Raw genomic sequence first — 22,889 nt, forward strand, 5'->3', positions numbered from 1 at the left:
GACTCAAGCCGCATGTACATAAATGTACCTGAAGTGGGAACCGAAGAAGTAACCTTCTTCTCACATTCTCCACTTCAGGTAAGTAGTATAGTTTTCCTCTTTAATAATAATAACACATTCTCCACTTCAGTCTGAGAGGCCAGGGACCACTGTCCCGGATCGGGCCCGCCAGTATGCACGCCCGCTCCACACCCCGCGACGGCCTCAGTGCTGGGCACTACCCCCGGGCCCTCTCGACCCCGGACGCGTCCCTGACAGCAGAAGAAGGTTTTAACCTTATTTCCCCCGCCTCACCCATCTCCCCAGCCATGGTGTCAGAAGAACAGTATGACGACCTGCTGGCCCGCTTCCAGGAGCTCCAAGCCATTGTGGAGAGCCAAACCCGCAACCACCCCCCACCTGCACCTGCACCCGCACCCGCCCCTGCACCCGCGCCCGTACCCACACTCGCGCCCAGACCCAAACCACCGAAGGTCGCTGCCCCCACTCCCTTCTCAGGAGCCAGTGAAGACCTCGATCGTTTCAAAGCCGAGTGCGGGATCTACTTCCATGTCCGCACAGCCGAGTTCCCTACCGAACTATCCCAGATCCTCTTCGTCCTCTCCTACATGAAGGGAGGACCCGCAGGGGCATGGGCGACACAACGGACGATCACCCTGTTGACAGCCACCTCCCCCACCATAACCATGGACGAGTTCAACACGGAACTCGACGCCATGTTTCAAGACCCGAACCGGGAGGCCACAGCTCGGCAGAAGTTGGCAGTCATCCGCCAAGGGACTGACTCCATGGATAAGGTCATCCAGGAGTTCGAGATATTGGGACCTGCCTCGAGGCTAGGAGATGTTGGGCTGGTCGACCGGTGTGAGCAAGCGATTAACTCGCGGCTCAGGGAGAGTATATACCGCCTCCGCCCCATGCCCACCACTTGGACTGAGTGGAAGCGCGAAGCCACGCTTCTGGACAACCAGTGGCGACATTTCCAAGCCACCCAACCACGCGCACCCCCACCTAGACCCCCATTCCCGCCAGCCCGACCTCCGCTGACCATGACCCCATCCCAGACCCGACCCGCGCAGACCCCCCCACGACCTGCTCCAGCACCTCCGCCCCCCACCCCAGCAGCCCGTCCTACACCAGGGATGGGCCCCCAGCCGATGGATCTCGACAGGTCGAGGACTGACCAGAGACAGTGCTACAACTGTAACACCCCGGGTCATCTCGCGCGAGAATGCCCACACCCCAGGGTCAGCCGAGTACGACGTCTCCACCTGGAAGACCTGAGGACGTTGATGGAAGGGCTGAAGAGGCAGTTGACCGAAGGGACAGAGACAGTGGAAGGGGAACCAGAGGAAGAACCTCAGAGGGATTTTCAGGCAGGCGACCGGTAAGGGATGCGTCCCGGCCGCCCATAGAAGATAGCTCATGTAAATACCGCAGCGCGCGTAAGCCAACGCCAATGCCAAAGTTTCACCGAGTCATCGCGAAGAAAAAGAGGAGAAACGCATCCTCCACCCGTGAGAACGAGAAGACCCCAAGGGCAGCAACGCCCGAGGTAGCAGTCTCCCCCCCCGCCATTTACGTCCTTTCCAAGCAGTCCCCCAGATCTCTTAACCTCACAGTGAAACTGACCGCCCTAACCTCCCTCGCGTCGGTATCTGTGTCAGCCCTCCTGGACTCAGGAGCCACCGGGAACTTCGTAAGCCCCGAGTTCGTCTGAAAGCACAACCTAGAGACAACCCCCCTTCCCCAACCCATTCCCGTCCGTAATGTCGATGGAACCCCGAACGAAAATGGAGCTATAACAGAAGAGCTAGAAGCCCTCCTGACCTTCGGGCGACACACAGAGCGGGCACGCTTCGCGGTTGCAAATCTCGGGCGCCAGTCCCTCATCATAGGACACTCGTGGTTGCTGCACCACAACCCAGAAGTGGACTGGGTACGACAGAGAGTCGTCATGTCCCGCTGCCCGTCCTCCTGCAGACAACCGCGAATACAAAATGATCAGGACCCGGTACTGGAGCCTGGGGATGGGATCTACGCTGCTATCATCCCCCCAAGCTGGGGCCATGACCTAAGAGCCACCACGACCCCCTCGCAGCGGATGGCCCAAGAGGCCCGCGACCCGGAGGCTGAGCCCGCGTCGTTTGAGACGCTAGTACCAGAGCACTACCAGGACTTCCGGGATGTGTTCTCCAAAGAAGCCTTTGACCAATTGCCCCCCGGAAGCCCTGGGACCACGCTATAGACCTGGTACCGGATGCCAAACTGCCCAGGGGGAAGACCTTCCCACTCTCGCGTCCGGAACAGAAAGAACTAGACGAGTTCCTACGCGAGAACCTACAGAACGGGCGCATACGGCCGTCCACATCCCCCATGGGAGCACCAGTCTTCTTCGTCAAGAAGAAGGACGGGTCCCTACGCCTGGTCCAGGACTACAGGAAGCTGAATGAGATTACGGTGAAGAACTCGTACCCGCTCCCCCTCATCTCAGACGTCCTCGCCCGCCTCCGCAACGCCAAATACTTCTCAGCCTTGGACCTACGCTGGGGGTTTAACAACGTCCGGATCAAGGACGGAGACGAGTGGAAGGCGGCATTCGCGACCAACCAGGGGCTGTTCGAGCCCATGGTGATGTTCTTTGGCCTGTGTAACTCCCCGGCAACCTTCCAGACCATGATGAACGACATCCTGATCTTCACGGCCACCCTGGAGGAACACCAAAGGGTCGTCCGAGAAGTCCTAGAGACGCTGAGGAGAAGGAGGCTCTTCCTCAAGCCAGAGAAGTGTAAGTTTGAGCGAACCCGGATCGAGTACCTGGGCCTCGTTATCTCGGAGGGTAACGTCGCGATGGACCCGGTGAAGATCCAGGGTGTCCTCGACTGGCCCCCCCCAACCAAGGTGAAAGAAGTACAATCCTTCCTAGGATTCGTAAACTTCTATCGCCAGTTCATCAGAGACTTCTCTGAGAAGGCCCACCCCCTTCACAGGCTGACCCGGAAGACCCAAACCTGGAACTGGGGCCCGGATGAAGATGATGCCTTCCGTACCCTCAAGGAAGCTGTCACCACAGCCCCTGTCCTCTCTTTCCCTACCGACCATGGCCGCTTCAGGCTCGAGTGCGACGCATCCAACTTTGCAACCGGTGCGGTCCTCTCCCAGCTCCAACCGGATGGAGAGTTCCACCCGGTAGCGTTCATGTCCAAAAGTTTCACAGATGTAGAGCGCAACTACGAAGTGTACAATAAAGAGATGCTTGCAATCATCCGAGCCCTCGAGGAATGGCGACACTTCGTGGAAGGTGCTGAGGAGAAAGTCGAGATCTACACCGACCACCGTAACCTGGGCTACTTCCGGACGGCCCAGAGGTTAAATCGATGCCAGGCCAGATGGTCCCTTTTCCTCTCCCGCTTCCATTTCACCCTCGTCCACCGCCCAGGGAAGCTCATGGGGAAACCAGATGCACTCTCCCGCCGCGCTGACCACCCGAAGGGAAGGGACGACAATGAGGGGCTGACCCTCCTCCAACCGGCCTGGTTCGAGGCCCGTGCGACAGAAGCAGTCTCAGTGGAGGGTGAGGAGGCGGATATCCTAGAGAGGGTACGAGGAGCGAGAGATCATGACGAACAGGTGGTAAAGGCCATGAGGGAACTGGGAGAAGGAACGTTGAGGTCGGACGAGTGGGAGAGACAGGGAGAGTTGGTCCTCTACCGGGGCAGGGTGTACGTTCCAAAAGACCCACAACTCCGCCACGATCTGGTACAGCTACACCACGACGCGCGGGCGATGGGACATCCAGGGCGATGGAAAACCCTAGAGCTCGTCTCCCGCGACTACTGGTGGCCTCGGATGGCAGAATATGTCGGGCAATACGTACGTGGATGCGACACCTGTAACCGCGTCAAACCCTTCCCCACACGGAAGGTTGGGAAGCTCACCCCAAATAAAGTTCCCACCCACCGTTGGCAGGTGATCTCGGTAGACATGGTGGGAGAGCTCCCAGAGTCGAAAGGTTATAACGCCATCCTAGTTGTAGTGGACCGTCTGTCCAAACGCATCCACGCGATCCCCACCGTGACATCCGTGGACTCGGCTGGTATCGCCCGGCTCTTCCTAGAGCACGTCTGGAAGCACCACGGGCTCCCGGAAGAGATTCTTAGCGACAGAGGGAGCGCCTTCGTCTCGCGCTTCTCGAAAGAACTTGCAGATCTCCTGGGGGTCAAGCTAACCCCCTCAACGCCCTACCACCCCCAGACTGACGGACAGACAGAGCGGGTTAACCAGGAAATCGAGGCCTACCTTCGGGTGTTCGTCAACCACCACCAGGACAACTGGGCGGACTGGCTCCCACTGGCAGAATTTGCCTACAACAACCGCGTCCACTCGTCCACCCGTCGAACCCCCTTCGAGCTTGACACCAGGCAGCATCCCAGGATGGGGATGGAGCCCACACGTACGTCCGAGGTAGAAGCCGCCGACGCCTTCTCGTCCAGGATGATGAAGATGCAGGAAGAGGCGAAGGCGGCCCTGGAACACGCAGCGGACGAGATGGCCCGCTACTACGACCGAGGTCGAGAGACAGCCCCCAAGTACCAGGAGGGTGACCGAGTCTGGCTCAGTGCCCAAAACTATACGACTGACCGCCCGACCAAGAAGCTAGTGTCAGGGATCAGCAAGGACCCTGGACCCTATGCCGGCTGCGCGTATGCGCGTGGGAAGTATGCCGGTAATTCCTGTCTACTCCGCTTACCTAAGCCCCGGTGACCCGGATCATCTCCGGCATTGTTCTGGAACATTCTATGATCACGTGATTCTATCGGCAATCCGTTTGGTTTCCTTATTGCCGGACTCTACATGTATATAGCTGACCCTAAGATGGGGACATCCCTTTCCCCCGGCTTTAATCACAACTAGGTTATCGGAGCATCTTGCGCGAGCACGCGCGTCCCCTGACAGCTAGACCATAAGTGGCTAGGCCCCTTCAAAGTTGTCAAGGTCGTCTCCCCAGCTGCCGTCAAGCTCCAACTCACCGCACGGCAAAAGGGAATTCACCCAGTCGTATCTGTGACGAACGTAAGACCCTACCGCCCGGACGAGATCGCAGAACGACCCCCTGACCCCCGCCCGGGCCCAGAACTCGTAGATGGAGAGGAGGAATATGAAGTGGAAAAAATACTGGACTCTAAGTGGTTACGCCGGAAGCTCTGGTATTTAGTAAAGTTCGCGGGTTGGCCGAACTCAGAGAATGAATGGCTCCCCCGAGACCAACTAATCCATGCCCCTGACCGGATCGAGGAGTTCCACCAAACACACCCCCACGCCCCAGGAAGGGAGAGAACGAACCCCCTGGCCGCTTCGAGGCGAAGCGGCTTAAGGAGGGGGTGATGTCAGGGCACACCCACCTGACCCGGGCCCACCCGGGCCCACCCGGCCACACCACACCCGCTCCCCGCTGTCTATCCCCCTCCCCCCTCCTTCCTCCCTCTCCTCCCCCTTCTTTTCCCTTTTCTTTCCCCTTTCTTTATTTCATTCTTCTCACCTTCTTCTTCCTGTTTATTTCTTTCTATCTACACAGACCACCTTCCCTTGTATCGATGTACTATTGACCCATCCGGCCCACACACCCCGGATGGCTTCCTGCTGTGCCCAGCACGCGTGCATGTAGCGGACGCTCTCGGGATCCCCCACGGGGACACCCGGATGCCTGCGGCTACCTCCGAGGATGACGTGGCACCTGTCATGTGACTCAAGCCGCATGTACATAAATGTACCTGAAGTGGGAACCGAAGAAGTAACCTTCTTCTCACATTCTCCACTTCAGTCTGAGTGGCCAGGGACCACTGTCCCGGATCGGGCCCGCCAGTACGCACGCCCGCTCCACACCCCGCGACGGCCTCAGTGCCGGGCACTACCCCCGGGCCCTCTCAACCCCGGACGCGTCCCTGACAGATGTAAACTGTCAGGAACGTGTCAGAAGCGTATCCGGGTGACCCGCGAGGCGTGCGAGGTTGTCCGGGCTCGTAAGGTCGGAGGGGCGGGACTTTAGCTTCAGCGACTCGGGTGGAGCGCTGCGCTTCGTTCTTACGTTGGTGTCCCAATTTCAGACAGAAGCCTTACGATGAGGATAAGAGTTTAGAGGGGGAATCCAAGTCGATATACGAACTGAGGTACATCCGGTGTAACCTACACGCGTTATAAACACAAGTAACTAAATGAGAGCGGCCCGGAAGGAGTGGCGGATCAAGCGCGATATTAATGAATGAAGAAAGGAACAAATAATCAATATCGGCAAACTTGGTCAACAAAAGGCAAGCAAGGAACAATAGGAGGAACAATAGTCCGCAAGCGGACAAAAGAGAAAAGGCCATCCGGCCGTCTAGCAAGCCGTCCGGCTGGGGGCGGACAACAATGAAGCGGGCAACCTAGGTTGGAAGGTATGCGCGCGAGGGAGGAAGTGCGGATGAGGGTGACGGGTGGACGGATGGGTGGACGGATGATGATGATAGCGGGAGGGACGGGCCAAGTGGCACTAGGACGTGTAGAGGGAAGTGTCGGATATGTCGGGTCGTGACAGTATCCCCTTCTTAGGGCCGATGCCCCTGGAGGCCCAATTGGTGCACGTGGGAATCGTTCGGCCAATTCCGAATTTGAATCCGCATGTGAAATCAAACATTCGCTCCATCAATTTGACTAAGTCCAGTCATTACTCAACAGTTCTACTCAATACCCTGCCTTCCATGTCCAAACATCTTGACCTCCTCAACATCGCATCCTGGGAGGAAGAGGATATCCAAGAGGTGACGGATGACGAGCCTGCCATGATGCAGGCTAAGCTCAACGAACGGGTGAGGCGCAAGGCGGCCAAGAAAGCGGCCGAGGCAGCTAGGCGGGCAGCCGAAGAAAAGAAAAAGCGTGAGGAAGAGGAAGCCAGGGAGTGGGAGGCAGAGGCAAAGTGCCAACAGGCGCAGGCGGCTGGGTCGTCCAAAGGCAAGGTGAGTAGCCAGCTTCTTTAATCACTTACTGCCACGAGATCCCTGAGTCTAACACAAGTATATTTTTTTTTGTTTTTGTTTTTTAGCGCAAGGCCTCAGTCGACCCGCCACAGGCTGCAAGGGAAAGGCCCCCTTGTGGTCGTTGCATCAAGTCCCAGCTGGTCTGCGAGCGGGGCAGGTACCAGGCATGCACGAACTGCACGCGCGCCAGGGCCAAATGCGACCTGGTCACGATTCGAGTGGGGACCGCAACGCCCTCACAGCAAAAGAAACCGCAGGTGATCTCACCCAAGGCGCCAGTACACGCGTCTGAGGATGGGGGAGATGATACGGAGGACGAAGAGGATGATTGGGACGAGGATGGGGGTGATGTGGAGAAGTGAGGTGAGGCGATCGTTGACGCCCTCAAGGAGCTGACTGACGCTGTGAGGCAGTTGCCCTGCGAGGTCGCCAAGATTACGCGGGAGGAGAGGTCGAGGAAGAAAAGGAGAAGTCGGAGGGTGGGGGAGCGGGTGACCCGCCCACGTATACTTCCCGTGGTGTGGGCGCATCGCCCTGAAATCATCATTTTTTTTGTTTTTTTGTATATACCTCCATTTGTGCCATACCCTAATCAACATGGCCAGTTGACGCGCGAGTACTCTAAGAAAAGTGAGGGCCCGGCTTGTCAGGATACAGCGCGTGGAAGTCAGAAACCAAGTCAGAGGCATGGCCAAGCTCTGTGGCCGGCAACCAAGAAGTCTCCTCGTCCGTCCCATCATACCCGAGCCAACGTACCAGGTACAGTAACTTACAGTTACGACGCCTACGATCCAGCTTTGAATCCAGTATTTCAGCAATCTCATACTCAGGTTCACCGTCGATCTCAACGGGCGGAGGCGGAGGTTGTATGCGGTTGGGAATGGTGTTGGGGACGGCCGGTTCAAGTTGGGACACATGAAAGACCGGGTGCACGGCTCTCATAGTCTCAGGAAGGTGGATGGTGCGGGAGTGGGTTCCTGGCGCGGCGATGATCTCAAAGGGCCCGAGGTTCTTTTCTGAGAGTTTCTTCGAGGGTCGGGTGGATCTAAAATACTTAGCCTTAACAAAGACCATAGTACCAACCTCAAAGTCGGGTGCGGGTGAACGTCTAGCGTCCGCAGGGCCCTGATAACGCCGTTGCGCTGAGGACATTTCCTCACGTAGGAACTGATGTAAGGAATCGAGATCAACCGAGTACTCTTGGGCACGTACTGAAGTCAGATCTCGTTCCGGATGGACAGAGAGGGTCGGATGGTATCCCTTGTTGGCAAAGAACGGAGAGACGCCAGTAGTAGCATTAGGGGCATTGTTGTACGCGAACTCAGCCAGGGGCAATAGCTCAGCCCAATTATCCTGCTGGTAGTTGCAATACACCCGAAGATACTGTTCTAACGTCTGGTTCATCCGCTCGGTCTGACCATCCCCTTCTGGGTGATAACCCGAAGTGAAGTGAAGGCGGATGTCAAGAGCCTTACCTAGGGAGCGGAAGAAATGGGATACAAACTCGGATCCTCGATCCGAAGTGATGTGGGAGGGTACGCCGTGTTTCGAGAATACATGGAGGAGGAACAGCTTAGCGAGGCCGGGCGCATCAATGGTATCGTGCGTAGGAATAAAGACACACTGCTTAGAAAGACGGTCAACGACTACCAGGATGGCCGTGAAGCCAGAGGATGGGGGAAGCTGTTCGATGAAGTCCATGGTTATCGAGTTCCACGGGCGACCGGGGACAGGGAGTTGTTTCAGCAAGCCATAGGGCTTGTGACGAGGGACCTTGGCGCGGGCGCAGGCAGTACAGGACGAGACGTAGTCCTTAACAAATGAATGGATACCCGGCCAAGTATACTCTCGACGGACCAGATCCAATGTGCGGTTCTGACCAAAGTGTCCGGAGAGTGGATGGTCGTGCTTGTATCTCAAGATCCTGAGACGAAGATCGTTTGCGTCCGGTACGTAGATACGCTTATCGAGCCTTAACAGGCCGTACGTGTCTAGGGACCAACGAGAGTCTGCAGGGATAGGATCAGAGAGATATTCGGCAATGGAGGGGTCGGATGGCAGGGCAGTGAGAATGTCCTTGTGGATAGCTTCGACGTCAACCATAGAGCTGGCCCGGAGGACCAGGGTGGCTAAACAGGTGGCTCGTAGGGAAGCCGAGAGCTGTTCTGTGGTAAAGACAGGGCGAAAATTCTGCGGATTGACGTGGGCATAGTCCCTATCCCCTTCTTTGGGGTAGACGTCCCAGCGTCTAGTCAACGCATCAGGCTTCGCACCAAGTCTTCCCGGACGAAAACGGACAACCATGTTAAACTGCGAGAGAAACTCTGACCAGCGCACCTGCCTGCGGGTCAAGAGTTTGGTAGTGGTGAAATATTCCAAGTTCTTATGATCCATGACAACGTCAATAGGAGTGCCAGAGCCTTCAAGATAGTGTCTCCAAGAGCGAAAAGCTTCAAAGATAGCCAGGAGCTCCTTATCATGGGTATCGTAGTTGAGTTCGGGCGCTGTCAGCGTTCTTGAGCGAAAAGCAACCAGGCGAATCTCATCATCCTCACAACGGATGGAGAGAATACCTGAGATTGCATAGTCGGACGCGTCAGTTTCAACTATTAGCGGACGATCGGGTACCCAGTGTGTAAGGATGGGGGCGGATGTGAAAGCTTCTTTGAGACGAAGGAAGGCGGAACGACACTCATCAGAGAAGGACCAAGCCACATTTTTACAGGTGAGTCTGGTCAGCGGAAGAACTATACTGGAATAATCATGGATGAAACGGCGATAGAAGTTTGCAAATCCCAAGAAGGACTGGATGTCCTTGACCTTACGGGGCTCGGGCCAATCCTGAATGGATTGAATCTTTTCGGGTGACATGGACAAACCAGTTGGCGAAAGGATGTAGCCCAAATACTCCGTAGTGTCAGTTGAGAATTCACACTTCTGCGGATTGGCAAATAACCCGTGCTTGCGTAGCCTACTCAGGACTTCCCGGACGTGATCCTCATGCTGAGTCTCATCTTCCGAATAGACCAGGATGTTGTCCAAGTAGACCACCACGCGAGTGTCGAGAAGATCAGCAAAGATGGTATTAACGAAGTGCTGAAAGGCTGCGGGTGCGTTGGTCAAACCGAATGGCATGACGAGCCACTTGTAGGATCCGTAGCGCATGCGGAAGGAAGTCTTCCACTCATCGCCCGCTGCTATCCGCACCAAATGGTACGCATGGCGGAGGTCAAGCTTGGTGTAGATCTTCGCACAGCTAGGAACGTCTAGGAGATCAGAGATACGCGGCAGCGGATACCTATCTTTCTTTGTGATCTTGTTGAGGCCCCTGAAGTCCACACAAAGACGTAGAGAACCGTCTTTCTTGCGGACGAAGAGCACTGGCGCGGCATGGGTTGAAGACGAAGGACGGATGAAACCGGACACCAAATGCTCGTCAAGGAATGTACGGAGAGCCTCAAGCTCAGACTGGGAAAGGGAATAAAGGGTGCCAAGGGGGGATGGGAGCCTTCCTCCAACTCGATCTTCAGGTCATATTCACGGTGCGGCGCGAGAGTATTGGCTTTACTCTTACTGAAAACATCCGCAAACTCGTGATACGCCTTAGGAACAGTTGAGAGGTCGACGGGGTCAGAAGAGGTGGATGTCGAGCGCAACTCTGCTAAAGTGGACAGATTTTCCAGGCAGAAAGTGACGGACCCATTGAGTCGGGCAGTCCGGGCGAACACAGCCGGACTGACGATCTCAATGGTGATTGCCTGACGGACGGATGCACACTGTGGGTCGGAGGTCGGATTCCCTTGCATTGGGACTGGGTCCACAACTACGGGAGGAGAGCTCAGGGTGGTTGGACTGGATTGCACAGACGTCCGGAAAGTTATACTGCTCGAGACCCAGTCAATCAACGGATTGTGTCGGGTGAGCCAGTCATGTCCTAGGACGATAGCGCAAGAGCCATCCAACGATGTGACATAGCATGTCGTCGGAGTAACCTCACCAGTGGCGAATCGGATGGGCAGATTGACGGCTTGGGTGATCATGGAATTCATGGAGCCGTCAAATAGTCGGAGTTGCAGAGGCGCGACAGGGTACATGGAGATGTGATGTTTATTGACGAAGGATGTATCTACAAATGTGTCAGAAGATCCTGAGTCAATAAGAGCGGAAAAGTTTCCAGACGGAAGAGAAGAAGGAAAAGACATATTTTTACGGGGTTCAGACCCCCCGGAAGAAGAAGACAGAGCAGAGCCGGGAGCATTCTCCCTTGAAGCGGAAAATCGACCATCATCAGAACAAGGAGAAAAAGAGATCGGAACAGAAAGAGAATGGAGAGCGGATAGCCCAGACGCGTTCAAGCACAGGACTCTAGACATACGAGGAGGGTCAGCGTGACCAACCGGTCGTACAGGGCCCGGAGGGTCACTATCTAGTTTTTTTCCTCGTCCGAATCCACCACAGAATCCGTGACATCCTCAGCCTGGGCTGCTCTAGCTTTGGCCGCATGGGAGGAGGACTTGGGACACTCTTTGGCCACATGCCCAGAGCGCCCACAGAAGAGGCAGAGGTTGTTCTCGAAGCAACGCTGGCGTTCTTCTTTGGTGAGCTTGCCACTCTTGTCAAGCTTCGAGGACAGATCAGAGTCGGGTTGCTTTCCCTTGGACTTTTTAGGGTCCTTGGTAGAGCGATCAGCGGAGGTGGAGGGGTCGGACGTGGAGTCAGGAGGGTTGGAGGACTTAGAGTACTTCGGGTTCTTGCCCGATTTCGCGTTCTGCTTGGAGGAGTCGGGTGAGGTAGCTCGATCTCTCGGACGGTGCGACAACTCGCCCTTGCGCTCCCAATATCGTCCATCGATATCTTGGGCAAGAGAGCGCATGTCATGCAACGAGCGTGGCTTACCATAACGAGTGATCTCATCCTTGATCCTATCCGGCAACCCATTGTAGAAATGGTGCCTCAAGGCAACCTCACCGTATCCGGGTAACTGTGAAGCATTGCGATTAAACTCGACGACGTACTTGGCGATCCTGTGATTATCCGACATAGTCAGAGTACTCAGACGACGCTCAGCATCACCAAAGGGGTCATGCGGGCCGAAGTTCTCTTCGAGTTCTCGGACGAAGAGTTCATAGTCGTCCATCCAACGTGGACGGCGACGCGGGTTACCATGTAGAAGTTCAGGCTCAAACCAGCTCAGAGCGATCCCCTTGAGGAAGGACGTAGCGTAGATGACTTTCGTACGCTCGTTAATAAATGCTTGGGGGCGGTTCTGGAAGTTGAGTTCGCACTGAACAAGGAAAGTGCGGAGTTTCTGAGGGTCAGTACCGTCAAACTGGTCAGGCTCATGAAGCTTCGTCCTACGGCTGGGGTCTGGAGGTTGACGAGTGGCAGTGGTTGAGCGGGCCAGGGCGGCAATAGCGTCCGTCAACTGGGCCAACACACGGCTACCCGGGTCATCTGGCAGCTGATCCTCAGGCAGATCATCACCACCGTCATCACCACCACCACCATCACCGTCACCACCACCGTTACCACGGTTGGGTGGGGCGTCTGGCGGGTCCAGAGGATTAGCAGGATCAGGACGTGGAGTAGGGTTACGAGAAGCTTCGGGGTCATAGTCATCAGCTTGGCTGTCCGGATCGACATCTCTCTCAACAGCAGCCGCCTCGTCATGGTCTTGGAATATGGAACGACGGAATCGACAGGAGGGTGCAGGAGTGGAGGAGGAAGTAGGGTCATCACGGTCAGCCGTAAAGCTTTGGAATGGCGGTCGTTCAGAAGGGTCTAGGTCGTGTCTGCGCAAAAGTTCTTCAAGCGTCCCGAGACCTGGAAGCCTAGAAGAACCAGGTTCGGTGCGCGTCTGTGAACGGGTTTGATAAGCTCTAGACATAGTTCAGTGAAACAATGATAGAGCAAGGAAAAAACGTAAGAGCGATTTGAGTTCGTATATACTGTCAGGAACGTGTCAGAAGCGTATCCGGGTGACCCGCGAGGCGCGCGAGGTCGTCTGGGCTCGTAAGGTCGGAGGGGCGGGACTTTAGCTTCAGCGACTCGGGTGGAGCGCTGCGCTTCGTTCTTACGTTGGTGTCCCAATTTCAGACAGAAGCCTTACGATGAGGATAAGAGTTTAGAGGGGGAATCCAAGTCAATATACGAACTGAGGTACATCCAGTGTAACCTACACGCATTATAAACACAAGTAACTAAATGAGAGCGGCCCGGAAGGAGTGGCGGATCAAGCGCGATATTAATGAATGAAGAAAGGAACAAATAATCAATATCGGCAAACTTGGTCAACAAAAGGCAAGCAAGGAACAATAGGAGGAACAATAGTCTGCAAGCAGACAAAAGAGAAAAGGCCATCCGGCCGTCTAGCAAGCCGTCCGGCTGGGGGCGGACAACAATGAAGCGGGCAACCTAGGTTGGAAGGTATGCACGCGAGGGAGGAAGTGCGGATGAGGGTGACGGGTGGACGGATGGGTGGACGGATGATGATGATAGCGGGAGGGACGGGCCAAGTGGCACTAGGACGCGTAGAGGGAAGTGTCGGATATGTCGGGTCGTGACATAAACCAGGTGACTGGACAAATGACATAAAATGGACAAGCCTGGTATTGAACCCAGGACTTCTAGTGTGCATCCATACACTACTCACCCGTTATGCCAGGGGGGGGTACCCCATCCCTGATGGTTTCTCCAACAATATTGTTATATATATACTCTGCACTTAGTTTCCTGTACCCCCAGTCTGAAATCAACAACCATGACGACTGGATTGTCCCCCAAAGAGACTCTCCCTGCTAACCTGAAGTTAAGGACCACCTTAGACAACAAGCAGTGGCACAGTGCTCCACTTGAGTCACTGAGGCCAAGGTCCCTCCACTCCTGAGTCCCTTCTCCGCTTCTGGACAACTCTGCACGTTCATCTAACACTCTGCATACAAATGAAGATGGCATATTTAATTTGAAATTGCAGTCCTCCCAAACTGGATGGCCAAGCTTGCAGTGCAGTGCCGAAGGTGCTGCAAGCTCAGCCATCCAGTGTGAGGGGAACCCTCATAACAATTGTAGCCTGGTTGCAAATGGCTTCATAACTTAGGGTCCTCCCATTGTGCTTTTATTCTATCATTCCTCTTTCAATCCTCTCTGTGTATGCATACAATCCAACATCTCTCATCCACTATGGACTCCTTTGCGGACAAATGCAGTGTGTGTCCATCTCCACTTTCTCTCCATTCTCTTATCACTTTATCATTCCTGATGTGTTAAAGCTTAGTGATCATGCACAATAGGTCATACGGGAAAGTGGCTCTCATGGATCGGTGTTGAGTGAAAGTGCCGAAGTGAACAGGCCCCCCCCCAAAAAAGGGAAGCCGCGCTTGGATTCTTCTGTTATTTGGTTATGTAACCTCTGTCCAAATACATAGAAAAGAGTGGCGGGTTCTGCCGCGTCAGGCAGCAGCCTTTAAGTCATGCCTTAGCTGTATTATAGCAGAGTTGGCCAAATTTACTGTGACTTATTGTGTCTTATCCAACACTGTCCAGAAGCTTTGTCTACAACATTAATGGTAACCATATCCAAATGTATCAATGGCTCCAGCTCTCCTCCCTACACAATACCGCATACAAAAATGCTGTTGGAATCCATACTCATCGGCATCGAAGTTAGTCCAAACAATAGAATGAGGAAATCGTCCGGTGTTGAGCACGTGGAGGAAGCTTGAAAGCGTCCAGTCACCAGGAAACCAATAGAAGCACAAGGAAACCGGATCCCTCGAGTAGAACATAGACCCAACACGAAAAATGATCTCTCCAAAGCGGTGTATTAACAATACTTCAAAATCACCTTGGAGAATCTTGTGAACATGGAATATTTCAGAATGTTGAGATGGGTACGTCCAAGGAACCCAGTCAACAAATTCTTCAGGATCTCCAGACCAATCTGTTGACCAGCCATTTGGAACAAGCTCTTGCGACACAGGAGAGGGTGGAGGGAGCTCTGCTCCTTCCCATCGATGTGGCGGTGACTGAGGACGGAGGATCTCTGGGGATGGGTGCCAACCAAAAGGGACTGGTGGCAGGATGGGCTGAAAAGCAGGTTAATATTTGTAATGCAAGATGAAATAACAACTCAACTTGTAGCTGTTTATTACTTAAATGCATATCCAGATTTAGCAGAGGTAATGGGGGGAATGCAGGGGTCGTACTTACTCATCATGACTCGATGGAAACGGCAAGTCATCAGTAGGAAGCTCCAAATAAGAACGTAAAGCTGCAGTAAGATTCTTCCGTAATTCCCAAGGAATATTCGCCTCTCCATTGACAACCAGCGAGTTCTCCCCCGCTAGTCTATAAGCGCAGACCCAGTGAGAATCGCACGTATACCAGCAACAATTATCACCTACCCAAAATCAACAAGCCATATGTTCCCTTGGGCTGTACTCACGGTCATTATACCAAGAACATCATCAAATGACAAGGATAAGCCATAATCCCAGCAGTCAGGTCCAGGGAGCTCCCACAATGTCCGGGGTTCACCTAGTTGGCCCTCTTCTATCGAGCATGCGACAATTCTTGGATTGTGAGTGGATTCATTACCAGAGAAGAAAATACAGCCTGTATTGCTTGAAGTCACTCCAAGATTACGAATCCATGGCCGCCGCGCATGTGACTGGATAGGCACTCTCGCTTGAGAACTGGTCAGGGTCACCAACCCGGTGTCATCATGGGCACTCAGCTGGCAGAGCAAGAAATTTTGATACATGTCGCGTGCAATCAGATGAATAGTGGGAGTGCTTGATTCCATTCTGATCCACGGTTGGACCTGGAAGAGGGCAAATTTGAGCCGTATGATTTGCTTGGGATTGATGAATTGAGGCGACATGCAGACAGAAGACTGGCTGAACGTGTCGAGTCCGTATATGTGGATGGAAAAATATTTGAAGACAACAATACTGGATTCTGTAAAAACTGCGGTCTGCACACGGCAGGGCTGAAAAAACGTCTCAGAACTCATGCTACCGGACAAATCTGCAGTGCTTACGACTGCATCATCATCTTTGGAACTGAGAGTGTAGGTTGCACCATCCATTCTCGCAAGCGTTAGTGCCTCTGGTAGAAGCGAGGTAGCAAACAAAATGAAGTCATTGTGTGCAGCAAGTGGTTCAGAGACAGCTTCGTATGCCATCAAGTGAGTGAGTGTGGAGTGATTGCCTAATGCACATTCTAGCAGCTGGGACCTGCAATTGCTGATATGAAAGTTGTCAAATGTGAGGGATATCGCTCCGGCGAGATTGAACATGAGTCACCTGTACGAGAGGATAAGTAGAGGCTTGTCGATGTCGGTTTGGGAAGAATGAGCGAGCCCCGAGCACACCCATCCACCGGCAGAATCAAGATCAAGTGGCTGACGACGCAGGTCATGGTGGGTATCCCAGAGCTCTAACGTTCCCTCCGAAGACGCGAGGAAAAGCCAACGGCCTCCGTAGAGAGAGACCCATGTTATGGAATTGGCATTGCATTGAATATTCTTAATACACCGTGGGCGTGAGGGCCACAGATTGCGCAAGCCACGGAAGGTCCGGACAGCCAGGCGCTCCAGAACAATTCTTGGTGAGGCACGGAGTCCGCTGAGGTGTTGTGGCATCCAGAAACCTGCCTTGATGATGTTCTCATATATCCATGCAATCCAGAATGGTTTTGAAAGCGACACCCAATAGAGATGTCTTGAACCACACTGGAGAATGGCGATGGAGGCTTGATCAAGAAAGTGGTGCTGGAAACTCACCTTTCTTATTGAGAATATGTCATCAATAGTTAATAATGTGCCAAATGCAATGAAAATGTCGTCTGGGATCGACTCTGGGTGCATTGCGCTCAGTTGCGAGGTTTCGGAGTGGACGATCCGTCAATCTCCCTAGCATGTGACTTTTTGTATAACTGGGGAACGCCGCCTGAAGCGGCAGATCCCGCTACTCTTACCTCGCATGCATGTTCACTCTCAACGTTACTATTGGCTCAGATGAAGCCCGAGATTCACTCTCGCTCTGTAAATCTACCGCATACTCTGATAAGTTCAGGACCACGTAATTTACACTGCAGCCATGCAGCAAGCGGAATAGAACTGTATGGGGCAGAGAATGGACCCTGGGTTTGGGGGTCATACAGGACCCTCTGCATAGGACAATTGAGTTTGGGAGAAAAAAATGTAGGACCCGCTACGGAGTAGCGGGAATTGAAAGCAGGAAAGTGAATACCTTACCTAAGACTAGGTTTAGCGTTTCGGGTGGTCGAGAGCGACGTGGTCAAGGACTTGAGCACGGGAAGCAACTTGTGTTGACCAGCTGCGGCTTAAATACATGAAAAATTGAGTCCGCATTGAGACAAGAGAGTCAGACGTAGCAAGGGACGCCGCGGTCCGTTTCCGTCGAGGGAACGTCCTCCATTCATTGAATGGAGGACGACAAAGGGAAAATCGTCACGTCCCCCCCATTCACTCGCCACCGTTCGCAGCGATTTGCATTCAGTCCCCATTCAGTGCCACATACGATTGCGCCAAAACGACCATCTGTTAGGCAGGACGAACCCCATGTCGAATTCCCTGGAATCCCTCCTCTTCTAAAGGCGACAGCAAAGGAATTAGCTCAGTGAGGTACGCAAGGATGGGCGAATATCTCACTCCACCACGGCGATGACCGAGGCACGTACAAATCCATTGAAGCGTTATATACACATTTGTTTCAAAATCAGGGAAGCCTCATGCTGTCACGCTAATGTTATGACATCCTAACCGCTTCAAGGTGTCCGTACTCCAGGCCAGGAACTGACCCAAGAATCAGCTCCCAGATCCACACCGACAGAATCCGCATCCCTTGCACCATCGCAATGGTTTTGTACAAAGAGTACCTCGATGGGATCCATGACCCTGAAATCGTACAGACACTTGAACGAAGCCCATGTCGTATCCAATGTTTATATTGGAGCATCCGATCATGAAAATGGGCTACAACAGAGGATGACCTCCATTGGACGCTGGACCATGAGAGCCTCGGCCTGTGCTACAAGGGGGTTAGTCTTAAAGGAATCTGCGGACAATCGTCTATATGTTAGATGATGTCCGCAGTGCGTAACGTCGTTACATTTATAGGTGATAACACAAAGGGATGTGTGGCGTAAGGACAAAGTTGGGAGGCAAAGGGCGTCGGAGCACAATCCCCAACGCGACAAGGGGGGCGCAAAGGAGTGGCCAGAATAGGAAAGGTGCCACCCGGCTAAGCGGGAGCGGGTCCGGATTGAGTGCTTTGAGTGGGTGCATGTGAATGTTTCAACAAGTCTGACATGGGGGACATGTGAGGACGATGCTTGTTGTTGTGAATGGTGGAAGTGGGGTGAAATCCTAACGAATTGGGGTCAGCGACGTCGGACAAGGATAAATAATAGATGTCCTTATCGCCGAGGGGAGGTAGTGGTTCGTAGACCTAACAAATGGAATGAGATGTGGTTAGTAATGAGCCTAAACGAGTAGGGTGTGGAAATACATACCGTCGAGAACAAGTAGTCTATAGACCAAGAAGATGTAGCCTAAAGTAGGGAATGCGTGCGCTTACCGTCCAGAGAAGTGGTCCGTAGACCATAAAAAAATAGAAGAGGATGTGGTTAGTGGTAAGTAGGGAGTGCGCATACTTACCGTCAAGAGTAAGTGGCCCGTACGTAGGCCTAAAAATGGAGGAAGATGTGGTTAGTAATACGCCTAAAGAAAAAATACTTACCGTCGAGGTTATTGATTACATGCGGCAGAGGCGCGCGGGAAGATGAAAGATCAAAATAATAAAACAAATATTAGCAGCGGGCATAGATTGCTGTGAAAGGCAAAACTGTCAGTAGCTAGTCCTCCACAGACGGGGGAAAGAGAACAGAGAAAAGGAAACCGCGCACCTTGCGACCGTCCCGGAAGAGCCAGAGCTATGTACCTAGCTCCCCCCACCCGCTTTGGGTTTCGGAAGAGCTGGTATGAAACTAAGCACAAGTCCCCGGCAGAACCGTGGACGGCCCGAATTTAAAGAAGAAAAAGAGGAAGGAAATTTAAAAGGGAACTGCATTCCCCGATCCAATCCCTTCCAACTCCTGACGACATACAGCACTCTGATGTGACGCATCTTTTGCGGGGCATGGCCTGGCACAGAGGCATACGGCATACAGCACTCCAATGTGGTGCATATCTAGGCACGTAATGACCTCTGGGGAGGGGGAAAGCAGGAGGAAAAAGAGAAGACACAGCCGACGACGCATTTCTATTGGTCGGCATCTTTAGGGAGAGGATACAGCCAACAACGCATTCGAGTTGGTCGGCATATTTAAGGAGAGGCATAGGGGCATAGGGGCAAATAGAGGCATAGAGTATACAGCTGAAAACGTGTTTCCATCGGTCGGCATATTTTCAAGTAGAGGAAAGAGAGTCGAAATAGACAGCCCCGCTGTGTTCAGTGGCCACTCTCTTCTGATATAAGTTTCTTTTCTACTCTGACTTCGTCACTCGTTTATCTCTATAAGCATTCTGACTACTCTTGCCTTCCCACTCCTTTATTTCTCTCCCGAAATGGACGACCCTACTGCGTTCAGCAGGCACCCCCTCACTAGCTCCTGGAGAGAGATAAAGTGGTGGGAAGGCAAGAATATCAAGATGCTTATAGCAGGAGAGATAAACAAGTGACCAGATCAGAGTAGAAAGGAAACTTATAGCGGAAGAGGGTGGCCGCTGAATGCAGTGGGGCCGTCTATTTTGGGAGAGAGATCAGGGAGTGGCCAGGTGGGGACAGTCAGGCCGGGTATCATGGGAGGGGTATATTCCATGGGAAAGGTATATTTCGCACAGAGGGCATCCACGCGAAGGGGGTATATTCCATGGGAGGACCCAAGAGCTCCTCAATTTATGCACGAAACCAGACATGTTCTGTTTATTTTTGTTTATCGTTCCAGAACGCACGAAAGCTGCCGTGAAGCAAACAAAGGATTTGTGTCCAATGTATGACAAATGTGACTGAGACATAGGTGCCGAGACCAAAAAGTCAGTCCAGCAAACTTCGAATGTATTCCTTGGTGGGGATCCTCCACTTCTCCTTTAGACAGTATGTCTTGTTTTTGAGTTTAGTTTCCGTCCTCACTATTCTGATGATGACAAATGCATGGAAGACGCCATTATAGTGTCTGGAACCGGATACTGGACGAGCGCATTGTTTTGACAACATGCTATTTAACTCCGCTTCAGATCTTTTACTTCAGCATAAAACAGAAACTGCTCAGTCCAGCGGAGATATTCCTGTATTCAAACAGGTGGGCGGTGCGATGTAGCCTACCGAATCTATTATATGATTTATATCTGGACCCCTTGATTTTTTGTCGGGCCTAAAGGCGGCCCAAACGCACAAAGAGAAGAGTGGGAAGGAACGTACAAAATTCATTACTGCACTCCCACATTGGAGATCAGTCAATTCACATGCACCAGCCAACCATGATTACACTCAGCATGATCCATTCAAATTTGTGAGTCTCGGTTTTCAATTAGATCATACCATTTGGTTCCCCTGTGCGCGATGCGATGGCTTAGGTGCACGTCCGGTTCCCTATTCACGGGCGCATTGGCATGCTGTGTTGAATGTGTTAGAAGGAATCATAATGCATGACTGATTGAGAACAGTCTGGGCGACATTCGTGGGACAGCAAACCAAATCGGGAGTGACAAGTTCAATTCTGATTAGGTAAGCCGGGGGCGCAGCGAGTATTGCATGGTCGGACATCGGCCGCCAACTCTCAATCGCTTGTAAGCCACTCTCACGGCTCAGCCTGTGGCCCTTGAGTCTCACGGTGGGATCGGGTTTATCACGCTGGCTCCCTACTCATCCTTCACCAATTCATCGAACTCCTCAAAGTTTATCTCCGACTCGAACCCTTCCAGCACAACAGATACGGACCTGTCCTCTAAAAAATGCAAGGGAAGCGGATAGAAAAGTCAACCCCTACGAAGTCTTTCGATACCGTGGTGTCCAGACCTCAGATGTTGAAGCGAGGGTGCGCCCCGATATGGTAACGAGGAAGGGGCGGCACAGTGGGTCTCCGGAACGTTTTTTTTGGTTTGGGGAGCGGTGTATCGACATAAGTGCATCGCTATCATTTCATTTCATTGCAATAGAGCCTGAGCGCAATATGGTGGTGTATCATTGCAGGTAAGTTGCTGCCCTCCAGCTGTCATTATGTGATAGTTACCTTGGTTAATGGATGCTGCTGAAGACGATGACCAGCAAAGCACCAACTTCCTTCCGATGCATTGGAAGTGGCAACGCGCGAGCTAGGCCCACTGTGTTGCCAAAGTTTGCAACCTCTCATCATGGACGTCCTTTCGATGTCGCGACGCAACTTGGTAGCACTCCTCATTTTCTCAATGGGTGCTGTCCAAGTTGTGGGTTCGGCCGCGATTTTGTTGACATGTTGAGGGCGACACGGACGGCTCCACCTTGCACGACACGCTTTCTAACCATGCTGACAAACATTCACAAACGCAAGGCCACAAATAATTTTCTTGTGCAACGTGTAACAGACCATCTTCTCCGGGATTCCCCAAAGACATGATGCCCAACTAATTATTTATGGTGGACCCATTTTTGATGACGGCGAACCCATAGGCAGGATCCCAGCCTCTACTGAGTGAATCCACTAACCGGAGGCCGAGTTCTATCATGCAGACGGAGTCATCTGTACTGCAACTAGATCATTACGGGCGAAAATAAGCTTGTCTGTCAGGAGTATAGCGGGCCACTGATGAGTCTGCATGGTTGAGTAGGGTAGAAGGCATGTATGTGGATGATACATAGACTGATGGTATGGACAGAGCATTAGACAGAGCAAAACTCCTAGACTTTGGCGATGCAGAAAAAATGAGGGGGTTCCGGAAAGGATGAGGGGGATAACGAGACGAGGCCAAAGTCCCAAAGTTTTAAAATCAACGACCAGACTTGCCGCCCTTGAATTGATGCTTGCTGAATTTTGGTGCAGCGGGAGGAGGACGAGCAGCGGCAGCAACCTATGGATGATTATTAAGTCCATTGCAGGATATTCATCACCAACATCAAATCAGTCAACGAACCTTCACCTTCTCCTGTTTCTCCTTCTTGGCAGCCTTGGTTTTAGCGATGGCTTCCGCACGTATAGCCGAACGAACTTCACTCGTCTCGGCCCGTTTAGCAGCAATGATGGCCAGACTAGCACCTGTAATGCCCCGCTGATATTTCACAGTTTTGCGCGTGCGCTTCTTAACGATTGTCTCCGTCACACCCTTCCTGTGCATACGGCGGTAGAGAGTAGTCCATGCTACTTTCCGTGGGTTCTTGCGGTTGTGGAATAAGCGTTCAGTCTTGGAGTCAGAAAAGCGGAAGACCTGCTCGAGCACGATAGTTTGGCACAAAGGCGATCTCGGATATGGGGAAGTCTTACTTTCGAATCTGAACGAACGAAGAGACGCCCCTTTGCTGGGTAAACGTTGAAGCCGGAGAAAGTGTCGATATCGAGCTTCTACTCAAGGAAAGTTATATCAGCTACACCTACGCAATCCATTTCAAACAAACATACCATCTACGTGGGTCAAGTCCAGACGGAAGAACAAACGTCAGCAATCGTTCCACCAAATATCAATTGAACCAGCATAGGTGCATCCAAACGACGAAATGTCCATCCAGGCTTAACCTTCAGTTTAACACGGAATTTTCGATGCCAAATGAGTCGTACTGGTCCTACAGACCTCTAGAAGGCATACTTGAGGCAGAGAACATCGTCAAAATCTCACATTTTAGCGCCGATGATGCAAAGGGCTGGTGGTCACGAGGCTGGAAT

General features: G+C 52.8%; 3 protein-coding genes across 3 annotated transcripts; 1 reads left to right on the top strand and 2 right to left on the bottom strand.

Moving 5' to 3' along the window:
* Positions 1–14,572: 14,572 nt before the first annotated feature.
* Positions 14,573–16,881, bottom strand: EI90DRAFT_3019342 (uncharacterized protein; the record flags this gene model as incomplete). The annotated part of the gene is made up of 7 exons (XM_039057348.1): positions 14,573–15,097; positions 15,147–15,162; positions 15,222–15,359; positions 15,416–16,002; positions 16,054–16,249; positions 16,319–16,746; positions 16,798–16,881. 7 exons carry the CDS (start codon positions 16,879–16,881, stop codon positions 14,573–14,575), a joined length of 1,974 nt encoding a protein of 657 aa, XP_038911869.1.
* A 3,897-nt stretch (positions 16,882–20,778) lies between these two features.
* On the top strand, positions 20,779–21,795 carry EI90DRAFT_2216623 (uncharacterized protein). Its single transcript, XM_039052701.1, has 3 exons — positions 20,779–20,870; positions 20,936–21,212; positions 21,294–21,795. The coding sequence occupies exons 2-3, from the start codon at positions 21,087–21,089 to the stop codon at positions 21,630–21,632; spliced, it is 465 nt and encodes a 154-aa protein (XP_038911870.1). The 5' UTR covers positions 20,779–20,870; positions 20,936–21,086; the 3' UTR covers positions 21,633–21,795.
* EI90DRAFT_2976748 (ribosomal protein L24e-domain-containing protein) lies at positions 21,596–22,670 on the bottom strand. Its single transcript, XM_039055888.1, has 4 exons — positions 22,629–22,670; positions 22,494–22,571; positions 22,147–22,437; positions 21,596–22,083 (listed from the first exon to the last, which is right to left on the bottom strand). Exons 1-4 carry the CDS (start codon positions 22,629–22,631, stop codon positions 22,003–22,005), a joined length of 453 nt encoding a protein of 150 aa, XP_038911871.1. The 5' UTR covers positions 22,632–22,670; the 3' UTR covers positions 21,596–22,002.
* Between the last annotated feature and the right edge of the window lie 219 nt (positions 22,671–22,889).

The sequence above is a fragment of the Cantharellus anzutake genome (assembly GCF_015039405.1).
Source record: "Cantharellus anzutake strain C23 chromosome Unknown EI90scaffold_57, whole genome shotgun sequence".
Taxonomy (NCBI): domain Eukaryota; kingdom Fungi; phylum Basidiomycota; class Agaricomycetes; order Cantharellales; family Hydnaceae; genus Cantharellus; species Cantharellus anzutake.

Bases quoted from the DNA above. Each gene is read 5' to 3' on its own strand.
- EI90DRAFT_2216623 (XM_039052701.1), top strand. From the start codon at position 21,087: ATGGTAACGAGGAAGGGGCGGCACAGTGGGTCTCCGGAACGTTTTTTT. The intron at 21,213-21,293 runs GTGGTGTATCAT...ATGCTGCTGAAG, and splicing joins TAGAGCCTGAGCGCAATATG to ACGATGACCAGCAAAGCACC.
- EI90DRAFT_2976748 (XM_039055888.1), bottom strand. The intron at 22,438-22,493 runs GTAAGACTTCCC...GTGCTCGAGCAG, and splicing joins TCGTTCGTTCAGATTCGAAA to GTCTTCCGCTTTTCTGACTC. The intron at 22,084-22,146 runs GTTCGTTGACTG...AATCATCCATAG, and splicing joins AGAAACAGGAGAAGGTGAAG to GTTGCTGCCGCTGCTCGTCC.